The sequence below is a fragment of the Paralichthys olivaceus genome, chromosome 17, assembly GCF_024713975.1.
Source record: "Paralichthys olivaceus isolate ysfri-2021 chromosome 17, ASM2471397v2, whole genome shotgun sequence".
Classification (NCBI taxonomy): domain Eukaryota; kingdom Metazoa; phylum Chordata; class Actinopteri; order Pleuronectiformes; family Paralichthyidae; genus Paralichthys; species Paralichthys olivaceus.
This window is the reverse complement of record NC_091109.1, coordinates 3,798,148-3,825,416: the sequence shown is the minus strand read 5'-3', so window position 1 is coordinate 3,825,416 and position 27,269 is coordinate 3,798,148. Positions and strand designations below refer to the sequence as shown.

General features: G+C 42.1%; 1 protein-coding gene across 1 annotated transcript; it reads left to right on the top strand.

The window, feature by feature from the left end:
- The first annotated feature begins 351 nt into the window (after positions 1 to 351).
- On the top strand, positions 352 to 27,138 carry zbtb47b (zinc finger and BTB domain containing 47b). The gene is made up of 6 exons (XM_069512077.1): positions 352 to 526; positions 14,151 to 15,518; positions 17,281 to 17,428; positions 17,971 to 18,086; positions 19,432 to 19,576; positions 19,852 to 27,138. The coding sequence occupies exons 1-6, from the start codon at positions 524 to 526 to the stop codon at positions 20,295 to 20,297; spliced, it is 2,226 nt and encodes a 741-aa protein (XP_069368178.1). The 5' UTR covers positions 352 to 523; the 3' UTR covers positions 20,298 to 27,138.
- Positions 27,139 to 27,269: the final 131 nt, after the last annotated feature.

Sequence of the window (27,269 nt, the reverse complement as noted above, 5' to 3'; positions counted from 1 at the left end):
TGGTTAGAAGGTCTGATAAATATGATTTGGGCCTCATGGGAAATGACTGAACTCCCTGACCTCCTCATCTGTCTGCCCGTGTGACGTCACACGGTGGTCAAGGAGCGCACAAGAGGCGCTCCGGGGTTTGCGCCATACGTCCGCGCGTCCTTCCCAGTTCCTCCTTCTATTCCTCCTCCTCCTCCTCCTCCTCCTGACGCACAGAATAATCCAAGAACGGCACAAAGAAACACGCGCCTCGCATCCAAGTCCACGTTGAAACAAGCACCGTGTCCCTTTAAAAGCGTCTGACAAAAAAAAGCCCATATGATCCCCGAGCTCCAATCACCAATTCCTCCTTCCAAAAGCAGCCTCTGCATTTCTTGTCTGTGTGGAGGCTCCAGCAGCAGCACGGGGGGGAGAGGAGATTCAGAGAAATACTGGAGAAATGTGACAATTCAACGGTGATTTTCATGGCGGAGGAGAAACTGCTGCGAGAGGAGTTGTTGTTGGACTCCTTTGAGCCTCGAAACGCTGGATCAAAATGGTAGGCTCCGGAGCTGCGCTGCATTTTTGTTTATTTTCCTCTCTCCCTCTGTGTGTGTGTGTCCGTGTGTCCCTTCTTGATCTCTTGCAAATGTGAGCTACTTAGCAGGCCCATCAAACTTGTGGCCGGGCTGTCACCATTGTGCCCTGTGTCCTGGGCGCTGAAGTTTGCAACTTGCCGCACAAGTTGGAAATGGAGGAGAGCTGGAGGAGCAGCAGCGGCTCCATGGATGCAGAGAAGGAGTTAAATTCCTTTCATATCAGGGCGCTTCTGCAAAAAAAAAAAACCTCGCTCAGGTCGTGACTGGTGCACATGAAGAAACTGCTCCTTTCTTCCTCCCTGAGCCTGTGCAGGACAAGTTTGTGAGGCTTTGGCATTCATGCATTAATCACAGGATCTGCTGTGTGGTTTGACAGAGGAGGACATGTCCCTCTGACTGTGCAACTTCACTTCAGCATCCAGGTGAAATGCTCCTACGGGGACATGAAACACCAGGTTTGGCTGCAGGCTGCAAGTAAATGCACATGTCATTTTGAAATCAAAGTAGAAAATGCTTGCCACTAAATTTCTTCTGCAAAATGTTAGATTCTTTGTTTCTTTCTGCAAATGTTTCATCCACTCCTCCTTGGTGCATCTTTCCCTCTTCTGTGATGTGTTAATCCCTCCAGCAGCACACATGAAGAAGGTTGTGCAGACAGACAGACAGCGTTATGGGAATAGAGGCAGACAGTCGGCTCTGTCTCCAGGGTCATGTTAGGATGCCTCATTAGGAAAGCATGTGGAGCCTGATGCAGTGGTGGAGTAATCCCAGCGCGTGTTCACATCTGGAGGCTTGGGTTAATATCTGGGTCAGGTCAGCGGGGTTAGCCCCGGTGCTCGCTGGGTGGCTTCTGGTGGGAGCAAAGAGGGAGCGAGAGGGTTTTGTTATTGCTGTGTTTTCCTTTCCCTTTTATTTCTATTTGCCTTTATTTATTTATTTTGGGTGAGAGCATGAGAGTATAAGCTGCGATAAACTGAGTACAAACTGTGCCCTGTGAATGCAACGCGCCTGCGATCAGACATAGTATATTTCTTATTGACCTGTTTCATGAACATGCTCCCGATAGTTTCAGCAATTACTTGACTTCGAAAGCGGATTGGTCCCAGTTCATTTTGTTTTGATCAATAGTCTCAATTTGTATATCCCTTTAAATTCCGATGTTCTTGGATTGATTACTGAGCGGGGCCTACAGGACACAGGCCCAGAGACTTCAACAGGTCAGGAGCCACCTGGACGAGAACCTTGATATGAAATGACTCATCAAATGACTACAAATAGACACAAAATGACCAGGAAGAGATGCTAAAAACTACAAATCAATGCAGAATAAGTGAAAAGAGATGCAAAAGAAACTCACAATGAGTAAAGTGCATAAAAAGAGATGCACAAGGACAAAAGCAAGATGCAAAAAACCTACAAATGGATGCAGAATAAGTACATAGAGAAGCAAAAAGAGTATTGCTTGAAACAATAGGATTAAAAAGCCTAAAAAATACTAAAACGTAAAAAATATATTGCAAATTACTTCTGTTGTGCTGAACGGGTGAGGGGCCTTTTACATGTCTGTGCTCAGGGGCCCATTGTCTCATAATCCATAATCCATAATCCACCCTTCCTTGTTGGAATGAAAAGATAGTACTTGTCTCCTAATTTGTTGGATTTGTGAAAATAAATCCGCCTCAGTTCCATGCCTGCTGAAGATGTTTATAGTTTACATGTCAGGCTTTTTTTAACAGTTTAATTTCGTCTTCCCGAGTCGCTCCGTGTCTGTCCTCACAGGGTGCTGTGAGTTTTACGTAACTGTCTATTCAGGGCATTCCTGCCCACCCTTGACTTTGAGGCTTCACTGTCTCTGGGTGTTAAGCAAGGAAACCGTCTTTAGTCCTTGTGACAAGTGCAGCCATTCCAGAGCCTCGGCAACAAACTCCGGCAGACATCTTCGGCCCCTGGTTGGAGGCCGCGCTCCTTGGAAACTCACTCCGTACTGTAGGTGCTGCTAATTTATGCCCCCGAGATTAAGAACGCCCGAACAAGGCCGAAGACAGCAAGGTCAAACTCGCTGGGCTTATGTAAGGTTTCTTTTGTTGTTACTTCAAACGCAGAAGTTAGTTTGAAGTGATTGTTTTTTGCTCTTCAAAATAAATCTTTGTATTGTTTGGCTTCTCAGCTGTGCCAGCCAGCATCTGGGTCTTTTCATCTGGGGAGAACGATGGCACTTTTGAAAAAAATAACTTGGAAATCCATTATCAAAGAGGCCAAACAGATTTTTCTCTCTGTACAGCTTGATATGAAGACTTCTATTAGCCTTTCATTGTCAGGAATTTGTGGATATTAAGAGAGTATCAAAAAAAGAGCCCCGTCTAAAGGGTTCTTATAGCTTTTAGTTGAATTCAGGCCAGAGAGAGAGACTTAGGTGGAGCTTTAAAGCAGATGGGGATGAGTTTTCATGCTGTTTTCCACAGAACAGCCAAGAAGAATGTAGAGATTGTTGATCTGATAGTTACCACAAATATTTGAAATATAGACGGTTAGTCACACACATTGTTTTGGTTTTCATGCTGGAATGAAGTTAATAATCATCCGTCTACATTTTTTAACTTCCCAGAGCTCATTTATGCTGCCTTTACTTTATAAAGTGAAATATGTCTGTTTCAAACTATATAACGGTCACTGCCCAGATCCTTCATGTTGGTTTGATTGTATGGTAATACATCCACTAGAGGGCAGTGCAGAGTCAAGACTTTCTGACAACAAAAAAGCTTGTTGACGGTGGAGGAAGTTGTGATAATTTTCACTGATAGTTTTCTTACCAACTCGCAACGTCTCATCTCAAAAGGTTTCACTATTGTTGTGTTGTATGTTCATCTCGTTTAATCGATTGGCTACACTGCCCCCTCATGATTTCTGCTGGTACTGCTCCATTCTGTCCGTTTTGTCAGAAGTTTCAGAAGATGTGCACAAATACGGACAAAATGAATGCAGACTCTTGACAGAAGGATCCGTCTGTATATTACTTCCACCTCAAAACCAATCACTTATTAATTCAATGGTAGCATCCACTTAGCTTAGCCCCATCGGTCTTCAAGCACCTCTGTACTTGCTAGTTAAGAACTTTACATGTGGTTCGTTAAATTTGTGCAAAAACCAAAGTAAATACCAAAAGTTTCTTGTTTTGTGAGGTTTATCTTCTCATGTATCAGAAAGCAGAAACACATTTTCCTTCAAACTCCAAACTACTCCTTTAAGCTCGACATTTCTCTGCTGTCCATTGATTGGTTGCCACTATAGAAAGCCCACGCTCCTCCTCTACCTCTTTTCATCTCTGTCCTCTCTGACCTTCTCATCAAACATATCAACTGCTGCCACACACACACACACACACACACACACACACACACACACACACACACACACACACGCAGAAAGAGAATTGCCACAGCAGAGATTCCTCTGATAAGGAGCTCTCTAGAGTCTTGTGTCAGCCTCTTCTCTCTTTGTGTCATGCTATGAAAGGGATAATGAAGATATCACAGTGTAATAGCCCTCGGGTATGTCTGCACCTGCTCGCTGCTGCACATCAGAATCATCTTTTGTCTTTAATAGTCCACCTCAAAGCTTCATCTTTTGCCCTCCGTGCCATGTATTTATGAGATTGTATCATTTTGCTGAGTTTTGTTGTTGTTTAACTTGACTCCTTGTTGGCGTTTTACAAATAGAAATATCTGCGTTTGTTCCACCGTCCACACTCCGTTGTGCCACAGGTATTTGGCACGACGTCCGCGTGTGTGCCGATGAAGCCGTGCACAGCAGGTGAGCGTGTGTACACCCACATTGCGTACATGCGTGTGCAGCGCCGGCTTGGGAACAGTGTGTTATGACTCCAGCAGAGCCGTGGTGTGTGAAGCGTTGTAACGAGTGTGTGTTTGTGAGGAGGAGATGCCAGCACCGCGGGCCCCTCTCTTGGCCAGGCCTCCTGACTCAGCGCTTCCTCCCCCAACTCATTGGCCCAGACACAAACTTCCTGGCAGAGCTTCAGTGCGGACGCTCTAACCTCGTCGTACCCCCCCTCCCCTCCCCACACCCGCCTCCAGGCAGCTCCTTTGATTATCCAACCGCTCGTCACCTCGACTCCAGACGAGCGGCAGTTGATGTCTTCTTTCAACATGACTTCTGAAAGTCCGGCACACACTCGCACAAACGCCGTCTTCAGCTTCACCTCTGTGATAAAACAGTCGTGCAGTTTGTTCAAAGGGACACGCCGACGGAACGGAGTTTGCAGATCGTGCGGTTGAGGCAATCCTGCCCACGCTGTCAAATTTTAATGTACAGTACGTCGGCAAGATGCTGCTCGTGCTATGTTCTCATCCTTATTTTTGTTTGTGCATCCCAATTTCATGCTTGGGTAAACGCATATCAGTTGTAGATTGGCTTGTCACCTGTGGTTGCATTAACATATAGATGGAAGTGTATTTAAATCTAATGGTGAAAGCTGGTGGAGCTCCACCAGGGCAAGGCTGGGCAGGTCCAAACTGGTGGATGAGGACAGGGGGAGGTTTGAAGTGTTTCGGGAGGATTAGAGCAGCACTAATGATGATAATATTGTCTTTATGCAGCTAGCAGTGAAAATCTAAAAATTCTTCTGCTGTACATTTAACCTGCATTCTCGTCCAGTTTATGTGTTTAGGTAATTTAGGTTTTTGAGCTGAGTCATATAGAGTCGCTGTTTTCTCCACTGCATTTATGAATATCCAACAGGACTAATACTGAATTAATTACTGTGATTTGGTAATTTGCACTTCTTTATAGTTCAGCAGCCTTTATGGAAGTTTGTTCTTATGGTGAAGGATTCCCCAAAATCAATGGGACAGAGGTGAAGATATCCCTGTACCCAAAAAAGAAAGAAATTGTTTACCAACTTAAAAAAAACTCACCTAAAACTTAACACAATTGCTCACTTGATTCATTAGAGTGTTACCAATTGAAGTAATTTTTTTGAATTGGCCCAACTTTTTTTTGTTACAAAGTAGCGTCAACTACATCTCAACCTTAGTTTATTTATGGAGAACATGCAAACTCCACTCAGCAAGACCTCAGACAAGCTGGGATTCAAACCTAGAACCTTCTTGCTGCAAGGTGCTAAAGATGAATTATAAAGTATGAGGCCTCCTCAGAGATTGTCAGACATACGTACCTGTTGATGTTTTTCTATATTTCATATCTGAAAGAAGTTCTGTGTATCCTTATATTCAGCACATCCGGACCAATAATAAGACTGTTGTCAGTGTATGGTGACGTCTGATTAATCAAACCGGCATCATTGCAGTCTTCAGAGGTTTAAAGGAAGCACAATGTATTTATTACTTTTACAACCAAGCTTGAATTTGTATGTTTGGGATAAACCGTGAACTCGTCAACTCTTTTTGAATTGAAACGATTCTTTCACAGTGCAGCTGTTTGATGATTTACGACGTTGGATTTTTCCACCGATCTGCATCACACGCGCCACTTGTTTACTGGATTATATAATCCCATCGCCTAATATCACAAGGTGTAGCTATCAGCCTTAATACCGTTATTATCCAATAAACAGTGGCATGCCGGTGAGTATTAAACTCCACCATAATGTGGCTGTGCATGTGACTGAGCTGTGTGTGACCTCGGCAGTGAGTGTGATGCCATCCGCCGCTGTGGCTCCCCCTTTGGTCATTGGACATTGATTTTTATTAGCATTTTTTATCATAGTGCTGTAATGATCACTGCAGGGCTTGTTAAATGCGAGACCTTGTCACTTGTGCTCTCACCAGTCTGGCTCGCCTGTGCATGAGCAACATGATTGAAAACAGGATGATGTGAGTCCGGTCATTCAAAGCCTCTTTTTTCATCCTTTAACAGTAATCGTTGTCTTTAAATCTCGTTTACTGATCTGGGCACAAATTGCACAGTTATGATGCAGGTATGCAAGCATAGGTGTCAGCTCAGGGTTGCAGGCATGTGGGTGGATGTGCATCTGCTACTGTATGTGCTGCTCCTACCTCAAGGTCAGTGCTGGGTCTCTGTGCTGATTGGATTTGGAGAGAATAGCAGGGAGCGCAGACTGCAGACACAGGCGAAATCTTCCACTAGACTCATGGACCGATTATGAGACAAAGGAGAGCTGGGTGCAGACATGTGGAAGGACAGCACCCCTCCTACACGGGCAGCAGACGCCCACACCAAGATATAAAAAATTATGTGTCCAGGTTATGGTTGCGGTGTGTCTTTTGTGGTCATTTTGCTTCCATGTTGTGTATTGGTTTTGTCTTGTATCTTTGTGTTTTTCTTGTTGACATTTTGCACCTGCAAGTTGTGGCTTTGTCTCTCCGTGTGGTCATTCTGTGTCTTTTCTAGTTAATTTGTGGTTGTTTAAAATTTCTTTTGACTTGTTTTGCATCTTCAGTTTTGGTTTGTGGTTTGTTGTTGATTTTTTTTTTTCTTTTGGTTAATTTGGATCTATTTTTTTGTCTTGTCATCATTTTCCATCCGTACGTAGTCGTATTGTTTATCTTTGTGGTCATTCTGTGTCTTTGTGGTTGTTTTTGCATTTCTATGAAGTTATTTCGTGTCTGTGGTAATTTTCTTGTATTTGTTGTGTTTTCATTCTCTTTAAGATATGTTGCATTTCTTTGGACTTGTTTTGCGTCTTTTCAAAGTTGGTTTGCTTCTTTTTGTGGTGATTTGATTTCCTGGTCCAACCAAGAATGTTTACAGAGGGTTTGTCTCTCTGGCCCGAGGTCTCAAGGCGCCCAGTCGGCCGGTTCCATAATCCACCCATGACTAGACACAAATACTGAACGCAAGAAGACAGCATGGCAGATTGCTTTGTCTTGTCCAGTCTGTATCCTAGACCATATAAGACCCAGACTATTCGGCCATGCAACACTTGCCACCCACAGAATCAGTATTCACTCCAGCTTAGCATCTCTGGGACTAAACCTGTCTGTTGTTTGGCGTCAGCAGCAGCGAAGGTCTGGTGAGCACACAGAGGACACAGTGTCAGTCATTACCCTGATGACTTTTTAATGGCGGCCTGATTAGACTCTGCGAGGAATGACATGCCCTTGTCCCTTTCCGTTTGCTTGTGTTTACGCGTGAGCTGATCCATTTCCCACCATGTAAAAGCACTGTGTCGTTACTGCGAGGCCAGTTACTGTTGTAACTGTGTGATCTCTTTGTGCAGAGTTTGTATTCGGGCCTGTCATGCTCTGCTCTCGTCTGCGCTGATGATGACTCAGGGATATGTGTGTGTGTGTGTGTGTGTGTGTGTGTGTGTGTGTGTGTGTGTGTGTACGGGTCGGCGCTGCTCTCCCACCATCTTCATACCAGTGAGTGAGATGAGCCCTGACACGGTGCCCACTCGCCTTCCTCCGGGTGTCAGTCACGTCGAGCCCTGCACCGGGCCCCTGAGCAGGGGGACTTGCTGCTGAGCGTGTTCGATGCTGCAGGTTGAAGCGCTCTGTGGGGGGAAGTGGCAAAGGCCCCGATGGTCCCAGCTCCCTGCTGTGTGACAATAGGTTTGGGGCAAGAGCTCATGGGATTGCTGTCTTCATGCCTGTGAATGGTAGGGTGATCTGTTTTTGTTCCCCGATGGTCATTTCTAATTATTATTTCTTTCTACAGTTTGACATTTTGCTGGTAGGAAGTTGCATTTGTTCAAAAAATCATTTCGCAAGTGTTTTGTGGCCTGAGTGAGATTTGTGGAAAAAAATTGCTTTGCAATACATTGTTGTATTGAGATGGGAGGGACAGCTGAACAGTTATTCAACTCTAATAGTACAGAAACTAATGTGTATTTCTATTATGGATTAATTTGCCATTGCTTCAGTTTAAAAATCACATAATTATTCACTCAACAATAGATGAAAAAAAGTCCAAAGTTTTTCAGACTGCTCAGTGGCATCTTCTAACTACGTTATTTGGTCTGAGCAACAGTTTAAAACCTCAATATATTTAGTTTAAGACATTGTAAGAGCAGGAAGCTGCTGGAACCATAATATGGATTACATTTCTGTTGATCATCCAATCAAATAAGCAACTAGAAAGGCCAGTGAAGCGCAGACACTCATGATACTAGTCCCTTAAATATGCCTGAAATATTCCCTGGGGAAATTGGTGAATATGTAAAAAAAAGAAAAGAAAAAAAAAAAAGACAGTGGAAGAAAATTCCTGGATCTATTTTTGGCCCATGTTCCATCCCCTTACCAAGTTTCATGGAAATACTTTCAGCAGTTTTTGCGAAATCCTGCTTAAGAACGTACCAACCAATAAATGGCAAACGGACATGGAGTAAAAACTAAATGCCCTCGGTGGAAGTAAAATATTTTACTTGCTGATAATAGTATTGTTTTTTTTTTTTATACGCAAGTTACCTTTGGCATATCTGGCACTCCACTATTTGTGTGTAAAATGGAAAAAACATCTCCATGAAGAAATTCCTTCAGTGTCGTTGTTCTCTCTACTTTCAACGGAGAAATACTCTGATGCAATAGCAACATCTATGCCGACCTCTTAAGGATTCACCACGGTTGTTAATGAACGGTAATGCTCAGACGCTGTGGCAACATCCAAGACACTCATATAGGACATTGATTGGTCTGAGCTACTATTCGCTTTAAAACGAGCCACTGAACTCGCACTTGTTCAAATTTCAAACTGTTGAATATGGAGGAATATAATAAACAATTGCGTTTAATGGTATAAATTTTGTCTATATTCAGCTCTAGCTACATGAATGTCACTTTGCAAAGATGAAGAAGGGGATGTAAGAGGACACTGAGTTCAGTCGAGCGGTTTGTAGACGTAGGGAAAGCTGATGTGTCCATGACTCTTTGCTGTGCTCTGACATTGGCCCCCCGCTAATGGCTCAGTCGGTGCACTGGTCAGCAAGTAAACAAGACCGTCAAAGTGTTGTTTAGTTAGTTTGTGTAGCTTTTGTAATCCTGGTAACCAACAAACAAACATAGGGTGAAAACATAATCTCCATGGAGGAGGTGATGGTGAACATGTAATGTATTGTTCAGTTTTACTTTACAGTCAAGATTTACACGTGCTGCCCTTGCAGGAGGCCTCGTTGCCTGAGATCAGTGTCCACCGTCACAGATAACAGAGAGAGGAATGTTGAAAATGGCAGCTCAGCGGAGGTCGCAGCACGTCCACAGTATGATGGAGGTGCAGACTTTACAGAACAGTAAATCTACGTGGATCGTCAAGTGCATAGGTGTGGGAGAGAAAGGGCATTCTCACCAGGGACACTCAAATGAGAAAGAGGGTTTTCATTCTCACACTCGACTCATTCTGGCTCAGCTCCAGTCGGGGCCAGTGCCAAGTGCATAACACCGGCCCTAACATGGCCGAGCCGAGTGAGGCTTCAACACTTTACTCACACACCTCACTTGTTTTTAATCACTGGCTTTGACTGACACGTAGGCCGAGAGCTCGACTTGCACCTCAGAGTCTGACCGTCACTGACGATAACAACAATTAGTGATTTTCTTTTTTCTCCTATGATTGATGTCGGCTTCTCTTGGGCCAAACAGTAATCTTGTGCATCATCCATCACAGCTCCATCAAAACTGGATTAGTAGTGAAGTAGTTTCTCAGATTGTAACTTTAAATTTTAATTAGAGCTTCGCCATTAGGCCGATGAGGTAAATGTTTTTAAATACTCAACCATCTTCCCAAAGTGCATCATCTGTAAAGATGTGGGCAAATTTCATGTCGTACTTCAAGATACGTTCGTTTCCTTCAATGCAACAGTCAAGAAGTGAATGGCTGGATTTGGTTTTATATAAATCGCTTATGTTTTATTTTTTATATTTATGTTATGCTCTCCTTCTTCGCTTTGTTAGTGATCGTGCCAGAGTAGGAGCAGTGTTTTCTGTGGGGTAGAATAACCTTTAACTCAAGAGTTACATTTAGACCAAGCAGTGTAGAGTTTAAACACTGCAGTGAAAAGATTCACCATATTCTCGAATGGACTAAAATGCCGTAGCATAAAAATGCTGCGGCTATTAGGACAATTATATTTTTTATAAGTCACATAAAGGGCAGAAAACAATCTCATGAGTATAATAAATAACGTTTCTATTGGATTAATGCAACCTTGACAGTTGTCTGGTGAAATGGGTCCTCTGAGGCCGCTGCAATGCAAGACGATCCCCTCCCATTGTTGTGTTTGGCAGATGATGAAATGATCTGCGTGGAAAGGGTGTACAGAGCTTTGATTGAAGCCCGTTTAAATGACACCTCTCGTCGGGTGCATCATTAATCCCCCCGCCGCGTGTTTGTCACGGATCAGGCCAAATATGAATAATGTATTGGGCGACATCTGACTGAGAGGCTGGTTAAAGGTGACGCTCGCTCTAATGACAGCAAACAAGCTCTCGTTTGACATTTCCAAGGAAACTACGAGGACAGAGAGAGAGAGAGAGCGAGTGAGAGAGTGATGGACGGAGTTGTGTTTAGATCCAAAGTAAGAACTCACTCCCTTTAATTGGCTACTGTATGTGATGAAATGTGAAAAGATGGCTTCATCTTTATGGCATATTGTGACAGACGCATAGCTGCAGGCTAACTGCATCTGTTTGTTATCAGATTAAAGAGATTTAAAGCATCTGTTGAGGTGAAAATAATGCAACAATAACCTCTGTCATTCAGCAGTATACAGGTAAATACATAGATACACCGTAGACTGTATATAAAGATCCCCCCAAAACAATTTTCTCAAAGATGGTTTCTATCATTTTTGGGTACGTTTGTTTTCTCATACTGAGACTGACACATGATTGGTCGAGCAAATTAACTGTTGGGACCTTCCAACCCCCATCGCCCGATTGCTACTAAGCAGGCTCTGGCTCCAAAATGGATCCAAGATGGAAGTGTTCATATCCAGCATAGTTCGGCTTCATTTCTGAGAGGAAACACTGAGACGGGTCGTCTATCTTTATAAAATACATATAATACAGCACATTCATTCATTTATCTCATTTTAACTTTATCTGACGTTTTAAAATAAAAACCATGTAGAAAATGACAATGTACATGATGTCACAAAGCTACATGTTCCAGCAAAACCTTGATGCTACATCCCCAGTTGAGGATTCAAGCAGAAGATATGGAAATAAGGAGGAGCGTTGGTCTTGTAGTGCATGATTGCATATTAAAAAAAAAGTGTCGTGATGTTTTTGTTTTATGGAGGGCAAATGAATAAATCTGTGAGGAGAGGTCATTAATTTGTATTTATGTAGATGACAAAAACACACTTGTTTGCTTAAAATATTCTTTGTTTGATACCAGAATAAAACAGTTTCTGCTAACTGCTAATGAAGTTTCCTTTGAGCCAAACATTCAATGCCATACAGACAGACGTTTGGGAGCTAATTTGGTTTCCTGTTTAATAGTTGCATATGGCAAACATCATTATTTTGCATTTTAAATCCCAATGTTCAAATCCCTGGGATCAGATTAATGGCAGTCCAGACATTGCAATCCTGAGGAAGTAGAGGAATAATAAGTGTCAGTGGATTAAGGCGATCCCACAGTTTTGTTTAAATGAAAATGAGCTAAAACGTAAATCTTTAGCGTAATTGTTGGTATTTCCTTTATTTTGACTCCAAACTGTTGATGTTTCGAATATGCCGATGCTCATCCTGTTGAAAATCATCATCTTTGACTGCGTCGTCCAATTTGAATCCCAGAAGAAGAAGCAGCAGATCGTTATCGCTAAAGGAGCATAACTTCCAGTCTGCAACTTACACTTGATCTGATTAAGGCTGCAGCATTTTGCCCTTGGGCGATGTCTGTAGCCTGGCACGGAGACAGATAACACGATCTCCACTCATCTCCAGTTCAGAGTCCAATTTAGCAGCTCAAAACTATGAATAAATCTAACACTCCATAATTGAATTCTTTCTTCAAACAGGCCAGATTTTCAAGGTTAAGGCCCAAATGCAAATCCATTTTCCAGCCTGAACAATGAAAAGTCATTCTCAGTGATCTTAAAGAGAAATTACGTTAGGCAGCAGGGAAAGGCAAAGATTCTTTTTTTTTATTTAAAGGACAATTAGCCGTGTTTGTCGTGTGATTCATTCTCATTTGGAGTCTACGCTGTACTGTATAAATGCCATAAATTATTAATTTGATTACTTGCCCTTTTCTCGTATTGTATGTGTAATAAACAGTGAAAAATAAGAGCTATACAAATGTAATTAGGGTTCACGGCTCCATCATTCGAGGCAACATATTAAGCAAAACCTGCCTCGTATCAATACTTGTCTTATTCTGCCGAGAGACGCCCAGAGTGATACATTCCATTAATTGTTCGGAGGGTTAGTTATTTATTCGGCGTGGTTTCCCTAATTATTTCTCTGGACGTGTTTTGTCTTGTGCATAATTCGCCGCTCCTCGGGGACAGTGCAGCGGGTGGGTGTGCTGAGAGAGCCAGCTAATGGGAGGGAGATGGCAATGAATATCAATGCTGTGACCAGTCAGTCCCTGCAGAGACCAGACACTGTGTTTGTGTTTGTTGTGCGTGTGTGTGTGTGTGTGTGTGTGTTTGCTCTGTTAGCTGCTCTGTCCCTGCTCACATCCCGTCTGGATCGAAACCCTGCCCTTCCTGTGCTAAAATAAACCCACCTTGGGAAGTTTAGGACCTTGCACAAAGCGCTGAGTGTTACACCTTTTGATTTTTGACTCGTATTCTGCAGCACACGCACGCTGAAACACACTGAAACTGACAATGAGCACAAAAAGCAATACATGCTGCAGGATCTAATTATTTAGAATTAATTTCAACAGTGGTTCTGTCTCGATTCTAACGACAAATTTCATTATTGCAGAATTTTGACAATGTTATGTGACTGAATTAAATTAAGTGAATTACTTTTCATTTTGAGGACTAAAGACAAACAAATAAAGCGTGTGGGTATTTAATTTTTTATTTTTAAAGTAATAAACAATTTGTGAATACCACAGCATTTCTAAACTCAGATGATTTACAGCAAACCTCCCATGAGAGGCTCTTATGTAAATACACACAGTCCAACAAGAAAACGCACAAAAACATAAAAGATAATGCAATAAAAATATGTCTACCACTTTCTTCAAACATTGTTTGTACCTTGATTATTCTGGGGTTCTAAAATGTTACACACTGAGTTGGATTTAAAGTTTGGTGAAATAATTAAACTTTAGAAGATCCAGTAGAGCTGTGGCTCGTCATCGTATTGTCACACATATGCGAATAAAGCAGTGCTGAACCTTCACCTTCCGTTCATGTCCAATCCGTTCAAGTGGAGGGTGAAAAATTCAATGGCTTCCTGCAGCGGAGCAAATCTGCAGTTGGGCTTAGTGTGGAGTTCCTGAGTGTGACCATGTCCTGACTGCCTTTTTTCTTTTCATACATGTTGACTTAAGTCTGCAATTCCGTTGCAAGTTGGAAGAGATATGAATAGCTTCAAATCCAAAATGTACATTTCTGTAATATTTCGGTGATAGTGAAGTTGTTTATATTTAACTCTGTCCCTCTCCCTCCATGTTTTTCTCTTTCAGCTCATAGTGGAGAAGACCACTGACTTCCCCTCTGCTGAGTTCTCTCTGGTGGAGGATGTAGCTCTGCACTTCACCTGTTTGATGGACAGGCTGAACGAGCAGCGCCTCTTCCAGCCTGACCTGTGCGACGTCGACATCGTTCTGGTACGTCAGCGCAGCACCTTTCCGGCCCACAAGGGCGTGCTGGCGGCCTACAGCCCTTTCTTCCACTCCCTGTTCGCCCAAAGCAAGCAGCTGCGACGGGTGGACCTGTCGCTGGACGCCCTGACCTCGCAGGGCCTGCAGCAAATACTCAACTTCATTTACACCTCCAAACTGCTGGTGAGCAGCCGCACTGTCCGCGACGTGCTGAACGCAGCCACCCTGCTTCAGATGAGCGACATCGCTGCCTCCTGTCGTGACCTCATCAGCAGCCACTCGCTGAGAACCACCTGCACAGATATGGCAAATCAGGAAGGGCTTGGCAGCGGTGAACCAGCGGTGGCGATTACTGCCAGCCAGCTGTACCGGGAGATCAAACAGGAGTCAGAGCTGGGCAGGGTGTACACGAGGGAGGGCAGCAGCCCGTTTTCTGTGCGGGTGGAGGAGGCGGGAAAGACGCCCTCCCAGCAGAAGCACTACTACCAGAAAGAGGAGGGGACAGGGGGCGGGGCCGGCTCAGGTACTCTGTGCAAAGTAGAAGGCAACGGCGAGGAGTCGAAGTCCTCAGACAGCCACTCCTTCAACAGAGATCAGATCATTGTTGAAGTGAACCTCAACAACCAGACCCTCAATGTGTCAAAGGGATCGGAGGGAAAATCAGCATCCGCCACTGAGACGGCCACCATGTTTACTCGTTGCCATGACAATGAGAGAGATTCAGAAGATGATGATGAGAACGAGCTGGAGAACAATGACACAGTTGAGGAAGATGAGGAAGACCTGAAGAGGGGAGACCTACTGGGACAGAGCAGCGAGGAGGAAGATGAAGAGGAGGATGAAGAGGAGGAGGAGAACACCCTTAACATTCCAGGCTTGGAGCAGACGTCCATAATGGATCGACCTCGACGGGGTATCAGAGCCTTGGCCATGGCGGGAACCACGGCCTCCATGCGGCACACGCTGGCAGAGGCTACACTAGCCAACCAGCGGCCGGGTGGGAAGAGGAGTCTGGATACAGAGGGCCTGGGCCAGAAAGTGAGGCTGGAGGAGAAGCAACATTTCCCGTGTAAGAAATGCCCCCGCATCTTCAACAACCGCTGGTATCTGGAGAAGCACATGAACGTCACTCACAACCGCATGCAGATCTGCAATAACTGCGGGAAACGCTTCCTGTTGGAGAGCGAGCTGCTGCTGCACCAACAGACCGACTGCGAGAAGAGCATCCAGGTACGATGATGAAACACTCAACCCCCTTGTTTTAGTTTCACTGCAGCATTAAAGCAACACCACCACTTTCTTTCCCACTTCTAAGAGTAATGCTGAACTGTAGATCAGTTAAAAACACATGGAAACCATTGAAAACCAACGTTTATCTCCAGTATTCAGCAAGAAAACTTAGTGTGGTTCAGGAAGCAGGGGCTCATGGGCAATATCCACTGTTCAGGTGTGTTTTAATTCAGTGGGTGGGACTAAGTATTCACCAGATTGATATTAAACACCACTTGTGGCTGCAGAGGGCGCTGTTGCTCAGTAAAGGTTACATAGTGCTGCTTTAACTCAAATATAGCAGCAAAATTACTGCAACTTAATCCCCTCAATACGTTGACTGGATTGCTTGTTGATGTAAACAAGCACAACTCACCAATATTAAGCCATTTCAATAGTGTAAAGCCAGAGAGATGCTAATGTAGCTAATTAGCTGTGTTGGACCATCTCTACGAATCCATCTGTCTGCGAATGAACTCCTCTACAAAAGAGACATCATTTGCAGACAATTACGAGGAAGTCAATTATACAGATGCTTCTTCATGAAAAAACTGTGTATCGCTAAATTGGCTCAGAGCGCTTTCCCCCCTCATTAATAAAACTCTGTATTGACTGAAATTATGTTCAGTCCAAATTGTCAGCGGTCCCGAAGCTCGGGAGCTGTTGTCACTGTCACCAAATATTTCTTGCAGATGAGTTTTCCTGTGAGTTTTTCTGGCGGGACTGCACTTTTTACGATTTTAGTTTCTTACTATTTTCTGCCCTTAGTTTTGCCCCTCAGGCGTCACACAGGCTGCCCTGCCCTGCTGATTGGTGGAGCTAGTTGGGTCTGAATGCTGCTATAGAGAGTGAGCTCTGCTGTCACTGCTCCGAGCTGGAACATTTGCATGTTTTGGAAAGAAAGCATCAAATTGATATTTTGATTTCTTGGCCCAAGTTAAGGCACTGTTTTGATACTGGAATTTATATTTAATTAATGCAAATTCAAGAAACCAAACATGATTTTTGTGGGTTGCTGCATTAATATCACAGCTTTACCATGATACCATTTAGGGCTCATTCATGCTGCCTTTCCTTTATGGATGCCATGCTTCCTTTACGTTTGCATGTTGTAAAGCAACAATTTCCAGTGGTGCTGCTCTGTTTCGTCTGTTTCATCCTTATCCTCAAGCTTTCAGAAGACGAGCACAAATATGAAGGAAATAAACGCAGAGTATACCGATGGAGGGCTCCATCTGTTTCCATACACCTTTCTAACGTTGAGCATAAATAAATAAATCAATAAGCCTTTAATAGTCTAACTGTGAAAGACTCCCGTCTTCATTATGCCGCCCTCACTGCTATGCTCATTGTTAAAAAAGTTTGTCACTTTTAATATGTGATTTAGTTACTCATTACTATATGCAATAAAGTAAACATATCAAAACTGATCAGTTAGTAATAATAAATTCTGGTTCTGTCTCAGTTCTTCCACCATTACTCCTCTGCAGTGAGCAGCTGGACTCCTGCTGTGGTTTTGAAGATCATTTTCTGCTTTAATCTACTGACTCTAATAGCTTTTTTTGGTACAGTGCACGCTCAAGTATCTGTGGAAAGCACACACACACACACACACACACACACACACACACACACACACACACCTGGATTGTATTTGACTGTTCCAGATGACTCTCTTCATATCACGTACACTAACAATGTTTTCCCCTCTCTCTTTTTAAAGTGTGCAACATGTGGCAAGGCCTTCAAGAAGCTGTGGTCATTACACGAGCACAACAAGATCGTCCATGGTTACGCCGAAAAGAAGTTCTCCTGCGAGATCTGTGAGAAGAAGTTTTACACCATGGCTCATGTCAGGAAGCACATGGTCGGTAAGAGGCAGTAAAATCGCTGATCCTGCTCGGCCACTTTGTTCTCACATGTTACTTGAGGTTTCCTTTGCCAAATCCTTCTGATTGTTGTGCAAGCTTTGTTTTTGGGTGTTGCTTTCCTCTCCTACATTTTTGGGGAGATAAGCATCTTATTTTCCCAGGCGAGTTTACCTCAATATTTGTGTACATCCATATTTCTCCAGCTAAAAAAGGGTTAGTATAAAGTACTGTATGTCACTGAGTCCTATTTGTTATTCCTACAAAAGAACTGATGAGAGATCAATTTGGAAACAGCAGCATAAATAATGTATTTACATGTATTTACTTGTTTTTTTAAAGAGCTAATTTAGGGAAGCATTTTCATATTTGTCTTTCTGCTTCTATTTGATGTTAAGTAGCTCTATATTAGATACCAATCAATGATTTTGTACCGTGTGTGTTTGTCTCTCTGTGTGTGTGTGTGTGTGTGTGTGTGTGTGTGTGTGCGTGTGCGCGTGTGCATGTGTGTGCATGTGTGTGCATGTGTGTGTGTGTGTGTGTAGCCCATACAAAGGACATGCCGTTCACGTGCGAGACGTGCGGGAAGTCGTTCAAGCGCAGCATGTCCCTGAAGGTTCACTCTCTGCAGCACTCAGGAGAGAAACCCTTCAAGTGTGAGGTTTGAGCTCCTCCTATACGCTGCACCGCTCTCCACTTCACTCACACCAAGAGTTTTCATCCAAACTGATTCACCCGCCACGATCTTAAAAACCTGTAATTTGTAAAATTATTGGTGTCTGGGATGTTATTTGCATTTCATGAGTCTCTGTGGCCTTCGCTTGTAAAACCCTTGTGTTCAGGTTAAGGGTTTTGGGACGGGGAAGGGATCCAGATGTGCTGATTCACACAGATGAAAGAAGAATATGATCATTAACAAATGGTATTTGCTCTCTTTACAGATAGGCAGCCTCATTAGGCAGTTTAACTGGGGATACCGATTGGTCTTTTAGTGCTTGTTTCTGGCATCTTCACTCCACACCACATGAAAACAATTGGTAGAATGACCTAACTTCTTAAAAGAATAGTTAGACATTGTGTTCTTAGCGTAGCATAGCATAAAGGCTGGAAACAGAGAAAAACCAATACCCTTGCTCTGTCCAATTAGCAAGGTGCCAAAAGGCTGCTGGCTATATTTTCATATTCACCATAAAGACCCGAGAGTGGTATTAATCTTTTCATCCAACTCTGAGGTGTTTTTCTTTCTAAAAATGTCGATCCACTCCTTTGAATCAAAGACTTTGAAATTCTTGTGTGGTGTGACCATGTGTTTTCTGCTCATGAAATTGGAAAATTCACGCACACTTTTTTGCCTGTTCAAAATACGTCAGAAATCAAGTATGAACATTTGGAGGCTTCCAGCACGTAGCGTCCTATTCCTTTTCACTGCTGTAAGCCCCCATTATAGTGCAAGAGGTTTAATTAAAGTTAGGCCCCAAATGTTTAAGTCATTCAGATTGAGTGTAACAGGTGAGCAAGGCATTTCAATGATCTTGGAGCAGTTAGATGCAGCCGTCTATGACCGTCATTCTATGATATCGGTGTGATGACAGCCGCAGCAAGTGCAGTCTCAGATAAATGGAAGATCAGTGTCACAAGGGTGTTTATCCAAAAAGACCAGAGTCGACACTGCACTTCCTCTGGTCCTCTGCAACACATCCTCAAAGTTTGAAGAGAAAAATCGAAGGACAGATATTTCTGGATTTATTAGTAGGATATAACTCAACATGTGTAATCGCCATGGCACAGGTTCAAAAATTTGTAGCTGTGAGCTACATTTTATCTCAAGGCTGAAGTTTGTCTCAGTTTGTGTTACAGAAAGACTTTCTCAAACCTGAGACTCAAATTAAATTTGAATGTCTGAATGACACCTGATAGTTCCTTAGCATTTATACATCAATTAAATTTTGCAAATTTAATATTTTGACTATAAACTTTAGCAAACTCTTTACTTTGTGCCGTTTCAGAACTGTAGCGAACGCTTCCAGTACAAGTACCAGCTGCGCTCCCACATGAGCATCCACATCGGACACAAGCAGTTCATGTGTCAGTGGTGCGGAAAGGACTTCAACATGAAACAGTACTTTGATGAGCACATGAAGACACACACTGGTGAGTTACTGTTGATGCTAAATCACAGAACAACATTAACTGACTCTTGAAGTTGGTGGAATCAAGCTGTAAACACAAAGCTGACATATTATCACCTCATAAAGCTGAAATGTCGAACTTGTGTGCTACAGCTGCTTATTTACATATCCAGCGGTGAGACAAAATCAAAACTGTAAAACTGCAGATGGTAAAACAGAAACAAAGAGCTGAAAGACACAAACACAGTCACAACAGCCCCTTAAATTCAATTCATCTGCTTGTCTCACATTCTGCAGGAGAGAAGCCGTACATCTGTGAGATCTGTGGGAAGAGCTTCACCAGCCGGCCCAACATGAAGCGTCACCGCCGCACTCACACCGGAGAGAAACCGTACCCCTGCGAGGTGTGCGGCCAGCGCTTCCGTTTCTCCAACATGCTCAAGGCCCACAGGGAGAAATGCTTCCGCGTCAGCAACCCCATGGTTGCCGACGGAAGTGACCCCCTCGGGCTCGACCAGCCCCTGGGGTCGCCTGCTGTGGACTCGTCCGGTCAGGTCCAGCTGGGGACGGTGCTTCCCGCCACGTCTGTGACCACGCCCCCTGCTGCCTCTAGCCCCCACCCCTTCCACGGCACCCAACTGTCCCTCCCCCTGCTGCACCCCATAGGTGGGCTTCCTCCCGTCCCTCATTTACGCCCACCGCCTCCCCTGTTCTCTGCCGGTAGGATGAACTCCAACAACTAACAAATCTCTCTTGCATTGAAAGCACTTTGTTACCTTTGTTTTACCGTTATTTTTTCTCTAAACTTTTAAGACGACTCGTGCAGCAGGAGAATGCAGCTCCTTGACACAAAGGGGAAAAACAGATTGAAGGCTACACAGAGGCCTCATAAAAACACACATACACACACCACAATAATAAAGAGTTATTTTTTACTCTCTTGAATACAATAGATAACCTCAGTGTCCAGTAGGACGTGTCGTCATCACTCTTCTTTCTCCTCGTTTCACAACCCTGTCCTGGTTTCATTTGGGATTTTCCAACACCACATCTTTCCAGAGCCTTGCACAATGCATTGATTGTAGCATCTTTTAAAAAATGGGTGGAAGACTTTCCTAAATCTTCACTCATTCTGGGCTCATCAGTCGAGTGAGAACCACATCGAAAAAAAAAAAAGTTTTATTTGCTGTTCTCTGCCAAGATGTAGCGAGTGGTTCTGGTTCCTACCCAGCAATAACCAAATGCTGATTTGTCTTTGAGCATATACATGTATACGGCGGCATTGCCAATAACCAAATCCTGTTAGCTCACCTGCTATAGTTAGGTAACGTTATACAGCATTTATAATCGATCCTGCACCTTACATTTAACTCTAGTGATATTTAAAATGTAATCCTATTTGTCCTAATTTTTATAATTGTGATCGTGTGTAATTTGTGGCACGTTAACGTCAATTTATAAGGATTTAAGAGAAGTGGCAACGCTTGGTGAGTCGACTGTGCAATGCAGTGTGTGTGTGTGTGTGTGTGTGTGTGTGTGTGTGTGTGTGTGTGTGTGTGTGTGTGTGTGTGTGTGTGTGTGTGTGTGTGTGTGTGTGTGTGTGTGTGTGTGTGTGTGTGTGTGACGGGCAGAGATGTGAAGCAGAGATGGGAGGTTAGAATATTCAGATTCTACATTCACCTAGTTAAAGCTTGAGCTTCCCTAAAAGCAGGAGATGGAGTAATCTGTTGACTCGTTTTGTTGCTTACATTAAGCAAGCTCGCTCCTCTCCTGCAGATCTGGCTCCGAGACAATACGGCACTTTTCTGTGACTTGTTAGTAAAACCTTATGTACTCTGGCCTACAGTGTATCTGTAGGTCTAATTCTAATGTTAACTTTCAGCTCATTTCTCCACTAAACCCAATCTGTGTAATTAGTTTGCAGAATACCAACCCTATAGGGATAATTATATTCACAAACTCTGCTTATGTAGCTCATTAAGTGTGCACATTTCATCATGATGTATATTGTGAAATGTTAAACATTATATTACAATGCCTAAATCTCTTAAAGAGCACTGACAGTGATTACTTTTGGCACAACAGAGCTCATCACTAAAAGGGCTCTTAACTGTTACTGTACAGACTAGTCAGCAGTGACCTGCGGAAGTGAAACAAAGTTAGGAACGTGTAATATATGTGGTGTGACAACCGCTCAAAAAATGGTGGCTCAGTGTGCACTCTTGACAAGTGATTGTCACAAATCGACTGGAGTAGAAGTAAAGGAAATGTAATCACATCCTTGTCCACAAAAATGTCTCGAAGGAATAGTTCAGCAATTTAGGAAATGCACTTATTTGCTTTCTTGCGGAGGAATTATGTTCGATATCGTTGAATGTAAATAAAAACTGACGATGCATCTCCACTTCCTTTTAATCTCAGAAAATGAAGCCAAATATCCATCTTGCACATTTAGAGTCCCAGTCTGTGCTGCAGTGATCCGGGGACGGAGCCGCTGATACACACTGTCAACCAATCCTTAGTCAGATATAGCATCAAATAACTAATTAAAACCAAACTTAGTGCAATCATGACACTTTGGCTTCATTTTTGGAGAGCTGGAAAGTCGTCCATCCTTATATACAGCCTACGATTTCCCACACAATGAATATGAATATGAATATTAGATTAGCGTATCATTTAGACTGGAAAGGGCTCGTTATTTCTGTTCAAAATTTAAAAACAGCCACAGACAACTGAAGGTAATCAGCAGGTGGGTTTTGTCTCCCATTGACAGTTTTTGGCTTCCAATCTTTATGTAATGCTAAACTAGCTGCAGCTGGTTGGATACATAAAGACTGAAAACGGGGAAACAGCTAGCATGGTTCTGTCGATACAGAGTACTGTGACTTCTTGCGTCTCCACAAATGATCCAGATATAAATTAATAACCTGTACCTGTTAGCCCTAACCCTCAAGTGGTGGTTGTTACCTTTGAGCTAAACTAAGCTAACTCTTTCCACCTGTTTTGGTGTTAGGATCTGACTGTCAACAAGAAAGCAAATAGATGTTGCTTCCAAAATGTCAAACTATTTTTTGAAATCTGACGTTTTCTTTCGTAAAGAGTCTCCGTGCACTATCGATGCACACCCGCTCACTTTATCTCTAGCTAGCCTTCCCGTAGTGTCGCATTAACCTGTAAATATTGTTAAGACGTGTTTCTTCCTTGTGATTAATTCCTAATGTTTACATTTGGAGAGTCAGTTGAATGTGCCCCCACATGTGTCTTGGCTGGTGACTATAGCGGAAATTGGAATTTGCAGATTAATCTTTTGTACATAAGCTGTTAACTTGTTTTATTTAAAAGACAGATTTAAGCACCTTAGAGTAGTCTTATGTCTTCGCTCATCCCAGTCAAATGTATTCCCTAAACTGCCATGGATATATGGACAGGGCCACGTCAGATGATATTTGATGATGGTACGTTTTAAATGTTTTCTTCATGTGTTAAACACATGTTTTGTATTTTTTGCTGCTTTTTTCGGGGTCCAGTGAGACTGCCCTTTAAATGAGAAGTCGAGAGCTGTTGAATTGTTGGCTGTGATAAATCTGATTAAGCCTTACTGGACGGTGAGCTCCAGGGTGGGAAATGAGATACAGTTGAGGAGGCGGTAACCGTCAACACTTTATACCCGACTAAGGTTTGATGTAGACGATGGGTTGTTGACACAGAGGGGGATGAAGGCAACCTGAACAATAAGGACTGTTGCTCTCTTGTGGCAACTCAGTAAACTGCACTCAATTAGCAATCCTACACTAAAGAAAGAGAAAAGCCTTCCTCAAAGTACATTATCACTTATTTGAGAAGCTAGTTCCTTTGGAGTCATGGAAAATAGCTAAAAAGCCACTTACCAAGTGTTTTTCCACTTTACCGTTTTGAGAAGTACTAGCCTGAGAGACACTAATGAAATACTGTGGTTATAGCTGGTGTGTTTGCCTTATGGGGGATTTGAATGTGTTCTGGGTGTAGCTGACAGTAAAGGAGGTAGGTATAGTAGTTCAGACTACTGATTTATGCACTTTTGATTGTCACACTTGCCCATTATGGGGACATGTATGCAGATTCAAGATGGAAAGAAGAAAGCAGAGATGTGTCACGGTGGAAAAGTTTAAATCCAAAGGCATACATTTTACATTTAAATGTACCAGGTGGATTTTGATTCTCATGAATTATTAACAAATTGTATACAAATCAGTGATTCTCTCTGTATCATTTGTTTCAGACGTCACAGTAAGTAAGTTGCAGGCCTCGACCTGACCTGTGCTTTGTCTCGTTGAATAACTTAGAGGATGATTTGCTGTGGTGGGACATCCTGCACACTGAGGACGACTGAGCCGTGTCACTGTGCCACTAAATTGGCGTATCGGCCTGTTTTTGCACTGTGCTCCTCTTTAAGTTGACTCCTCCCTAAGGATGCATTCAATACAGCTACAGCTGTTTGTGGTTTGTTTGTTGCCTGATCACAACCACACTCGAGAGATATTTTACCAGTTTGCTCCGATTAAAGGAGCAATATGAGACTGTTATGTTTTGTCCAATGAGAAAGTGTGAAGATAGTCGTCATTTGCCAAATTGATAAATGGGAAAGATTCAATAATTATTATGAGCACTTTATGATCCAGTTCAGCTGGTCCGGTTTGAAGGCTGATGCAGTAGCACTTATTTGAATTTTTAAAAAAGCTGATGTAGTAATGTTTATTTTTTTGTTTGTTTGATTTTGTTTTGTAATATTTCCATGGCAAACGATTATAGGAAATTACAAAAGTGCAGTTTCTGCCAAAAATGTGTTCCTGGCAGGTGCTGAGTTCTCTGACACAACATTTCAACCAAAGGGAAAAAAACCTGTTTGTTCAGATCCTGTTAAAACAACACATCCAACTGCCTGTACCTGATCGAAATAATGTTATACTAGAACCTATTAAGTATTGTGCTTCCAAACCAAATGATGCAGTATTAATCAGCTGCTGGTCTGATAAATCAAACAAACAGCGTTATATACATCATTTTGGAGGGAAATTTTTGTACAGGCCAAGATTCATCTAATAAATTGGTTTGTATGTAAAAAATGTGGTAAAAATATAATTTGATTCAGATGTACAGTGTAAAAAACTGTATCAAGGGAAGGTTTCGGGACTGACCTGTCTTTAAACTCTAAATCCACCCTAGAAAGCATCATTTGCTTGTTAATCCTTCATCTTGGATTATTTAGTTTCTTAAATCTTCCCAAATTTCAGATGCAAAGGAGAGAAACAAACCCTGTGACATCAGTAAAGCAATGGTTTATAGAAACACATTTGCGGACCCTTGCAATAACTAAATCCTGAAAATTCCCACGAGTATTAATTGTGTGTTTTTTGATTCAGTGCTTAAAGTTTAAATTGCAGTAATTCTAGTTAGTGATAAGGGAGATTTTGCACAGTGTTTAGCAGTCCTAGATTCGAGGCAGGTAGGTTTTATGTCTTTTAATTAGCCAAAGTCTCCTAGCAGCCAAAGGCTTGTGTTAGATGAGGCAACGGTGGACTTCCTCTTGTCCTTAAATAAGGGATTGTCAATGATTGAGTGACTGCCTACAGCAACATACTGACTGTGCATTCTGTGTTGCACCCAATGAAAATGTTCGTAACATAATGAAGCGTTGAGAACAGCAGGGATTTTTAAACCAGAGCGTTTGTGCAAAAGAAATGTCTTCTGTGGCCTTCAGCTTCCAAGAAAATGGGAACAGGATTTTGAGAGTGACTCTGAAAATGATTAAGATAAAGCAAGAATTTGTGGAAATATGTTACTCTTTTGAAAAAGAAAAGTTTCCTTCTCTTTTGAAAAAAATGGTGGAATAGGTTTACTTTTGTTTGCTTGTGTTTTTTGTTTTACCATATTTTGGGCAAATGTACGGAGCCCCAAAACTGACAATGTTTATCAAATGAGTCAAAAATATAATGGAATACATCAATAAATCATAGGAAAAGAATCGTAATAAATTATACACAGTAGTTAAATTGTGAAGATGGAGTATAATAGAGCGGCAGAGATTATGGTCAATTAGTCAGTTGACAGAAAAATACTCTGCAACTATTTTGGTGATTAAAAGTTTGGATCTTAACAGTATCTTTGGATTTTAAATGTTCTGTATGATTTATGTTAGATTTGCAAGTTTTATTTTTGTTTTTAGATAGAAAGTAATCTGAGACTGGTCAGACCTGGTATTAACGTCCTTTGCAAGTGGACGTCTCTAAAAACAGGATTTTAGATCCCATCACATTTGGACGAGGTCGAGGACACATGAGGCCACATTTTATGGAGTGAATGCATCCTGGGCCTTTTTCAGAATGAAGTCTGACCTTTTAAGTAGCTTTAACTGTAGTAGCTGGTGTAGTTTAATGACAAAACCGAGCTTCAGCTTGGTAGCTTGCTATCAAAACATGTGTTCAGTGTGTTTAACGACTAGTGCTAATTAGTTGGCGTTAAAGGTCCAGTGTGTAAGATTTAGGTGAAAGGGATCTAATGGCAGAAATTGAATATAAACTAATCCCAGTGATGTTTTCACTGGTGTATTTCATCTAAACTGTACAAATTGTTGTTTTCTTTACCCTTTATATTTAAATACTTTATATTTGCATCCGGAGCAGGTCTTCTCTATGGAGGCCGACATTTTTTTTTACAGGAGCCCAGACTGGACAAACTTAACACCTTACATATTTGTGAATGTGGGGTATTCAGCTGCAATATGCAACTCCACCACTAGATATCAGTAAATTCTACACATTGATCCTTTTAGTTAAGATTAAGTTTAAACAGATGCAAACCCAGGACCAGTCACTGCTTTAAACAAACATTCACATCTCATGTATAAAAAGTACAGCTGGAAAAAACACATAATACTGTGAGAAATATAACGGGTAAAATAGTCTATGATGAATTTATTTTTATCGACAATTAAAGTTAAAGTATAGTTTTATATTTCTCTTTACACTCCATTGAAACAATTTGATCAAATCATTTATTTGTTGTGTTTTTGACTCATCTGAAAATATTTGACCATATTTTGTCAGTTGTTGGGCTGACACAAGAACATAAACACGTGTAGTTGGTTATTTTGCATGTGAACATTTGGTTAATACATTTCTTCAATGGTGACGTTACCCCTCTTTTGGGAAAAGGTATATATGATGATACTGACCGTAGGCAACAATGCAGTAGACAATTCAAAGATGTATTCTCCACATACCCTCTACGTTTTCCCATACTTTGCAGTTGTGTTAAAGACATCTTAATGTGTACTGTCATTTGCTGATTCTCCACTTTATAATGTAAACACTATGTCTTAGTTAACTCTGGTGTACAAAGACCATGTGTAAGCAGTAGTCGTCAAGTTCAGATATATTAAAATACTAAAAACAGAACAAGGACAGTAGTGTCTAGAGGTGCTAATAACATTAGACTGTATTTTCTGTCTTTTCTTGTATTCTTGACTCGTGTCTACCGTCTGTAACACAGCAGAGCGTAATGAAATCATTTCAATATTAAACAGTATAGATATATTATTGCAAATGTGGACGTGTGCTGTGTTTTTGTTTCTGCACAGATAAAGTGTCATTGTTTCTTAAAGCACTTGTGACTTTGCTGCCATCTGTTGGTAAATGCGGAGCGTCTCGTTGAAACATTTTCCATGTTTATCGAGA

What these genes read in the sequence shown, in the direction of transcription:
- zbtb47b (XM_069512077.1), top strand. An exon ending in ACTGCGAGAAGAGCATCCAG is followed by an intron (nt 15,519 to 17,280) that starts GTACGATGATGA and finishes CTCTTTTTAAAG; the next exon opens with TGTGCAACATGTGGCAAGGC. An exon ending in AGAAACCCTTCAAGTGTGAG is followed by an intron (nt 18,087 to 19,431) that starts GTTTGAGCTCCT and finishes GTGCCGTTTCAG; the next exon opens with AACTGTAGCGAACGCTTCCA.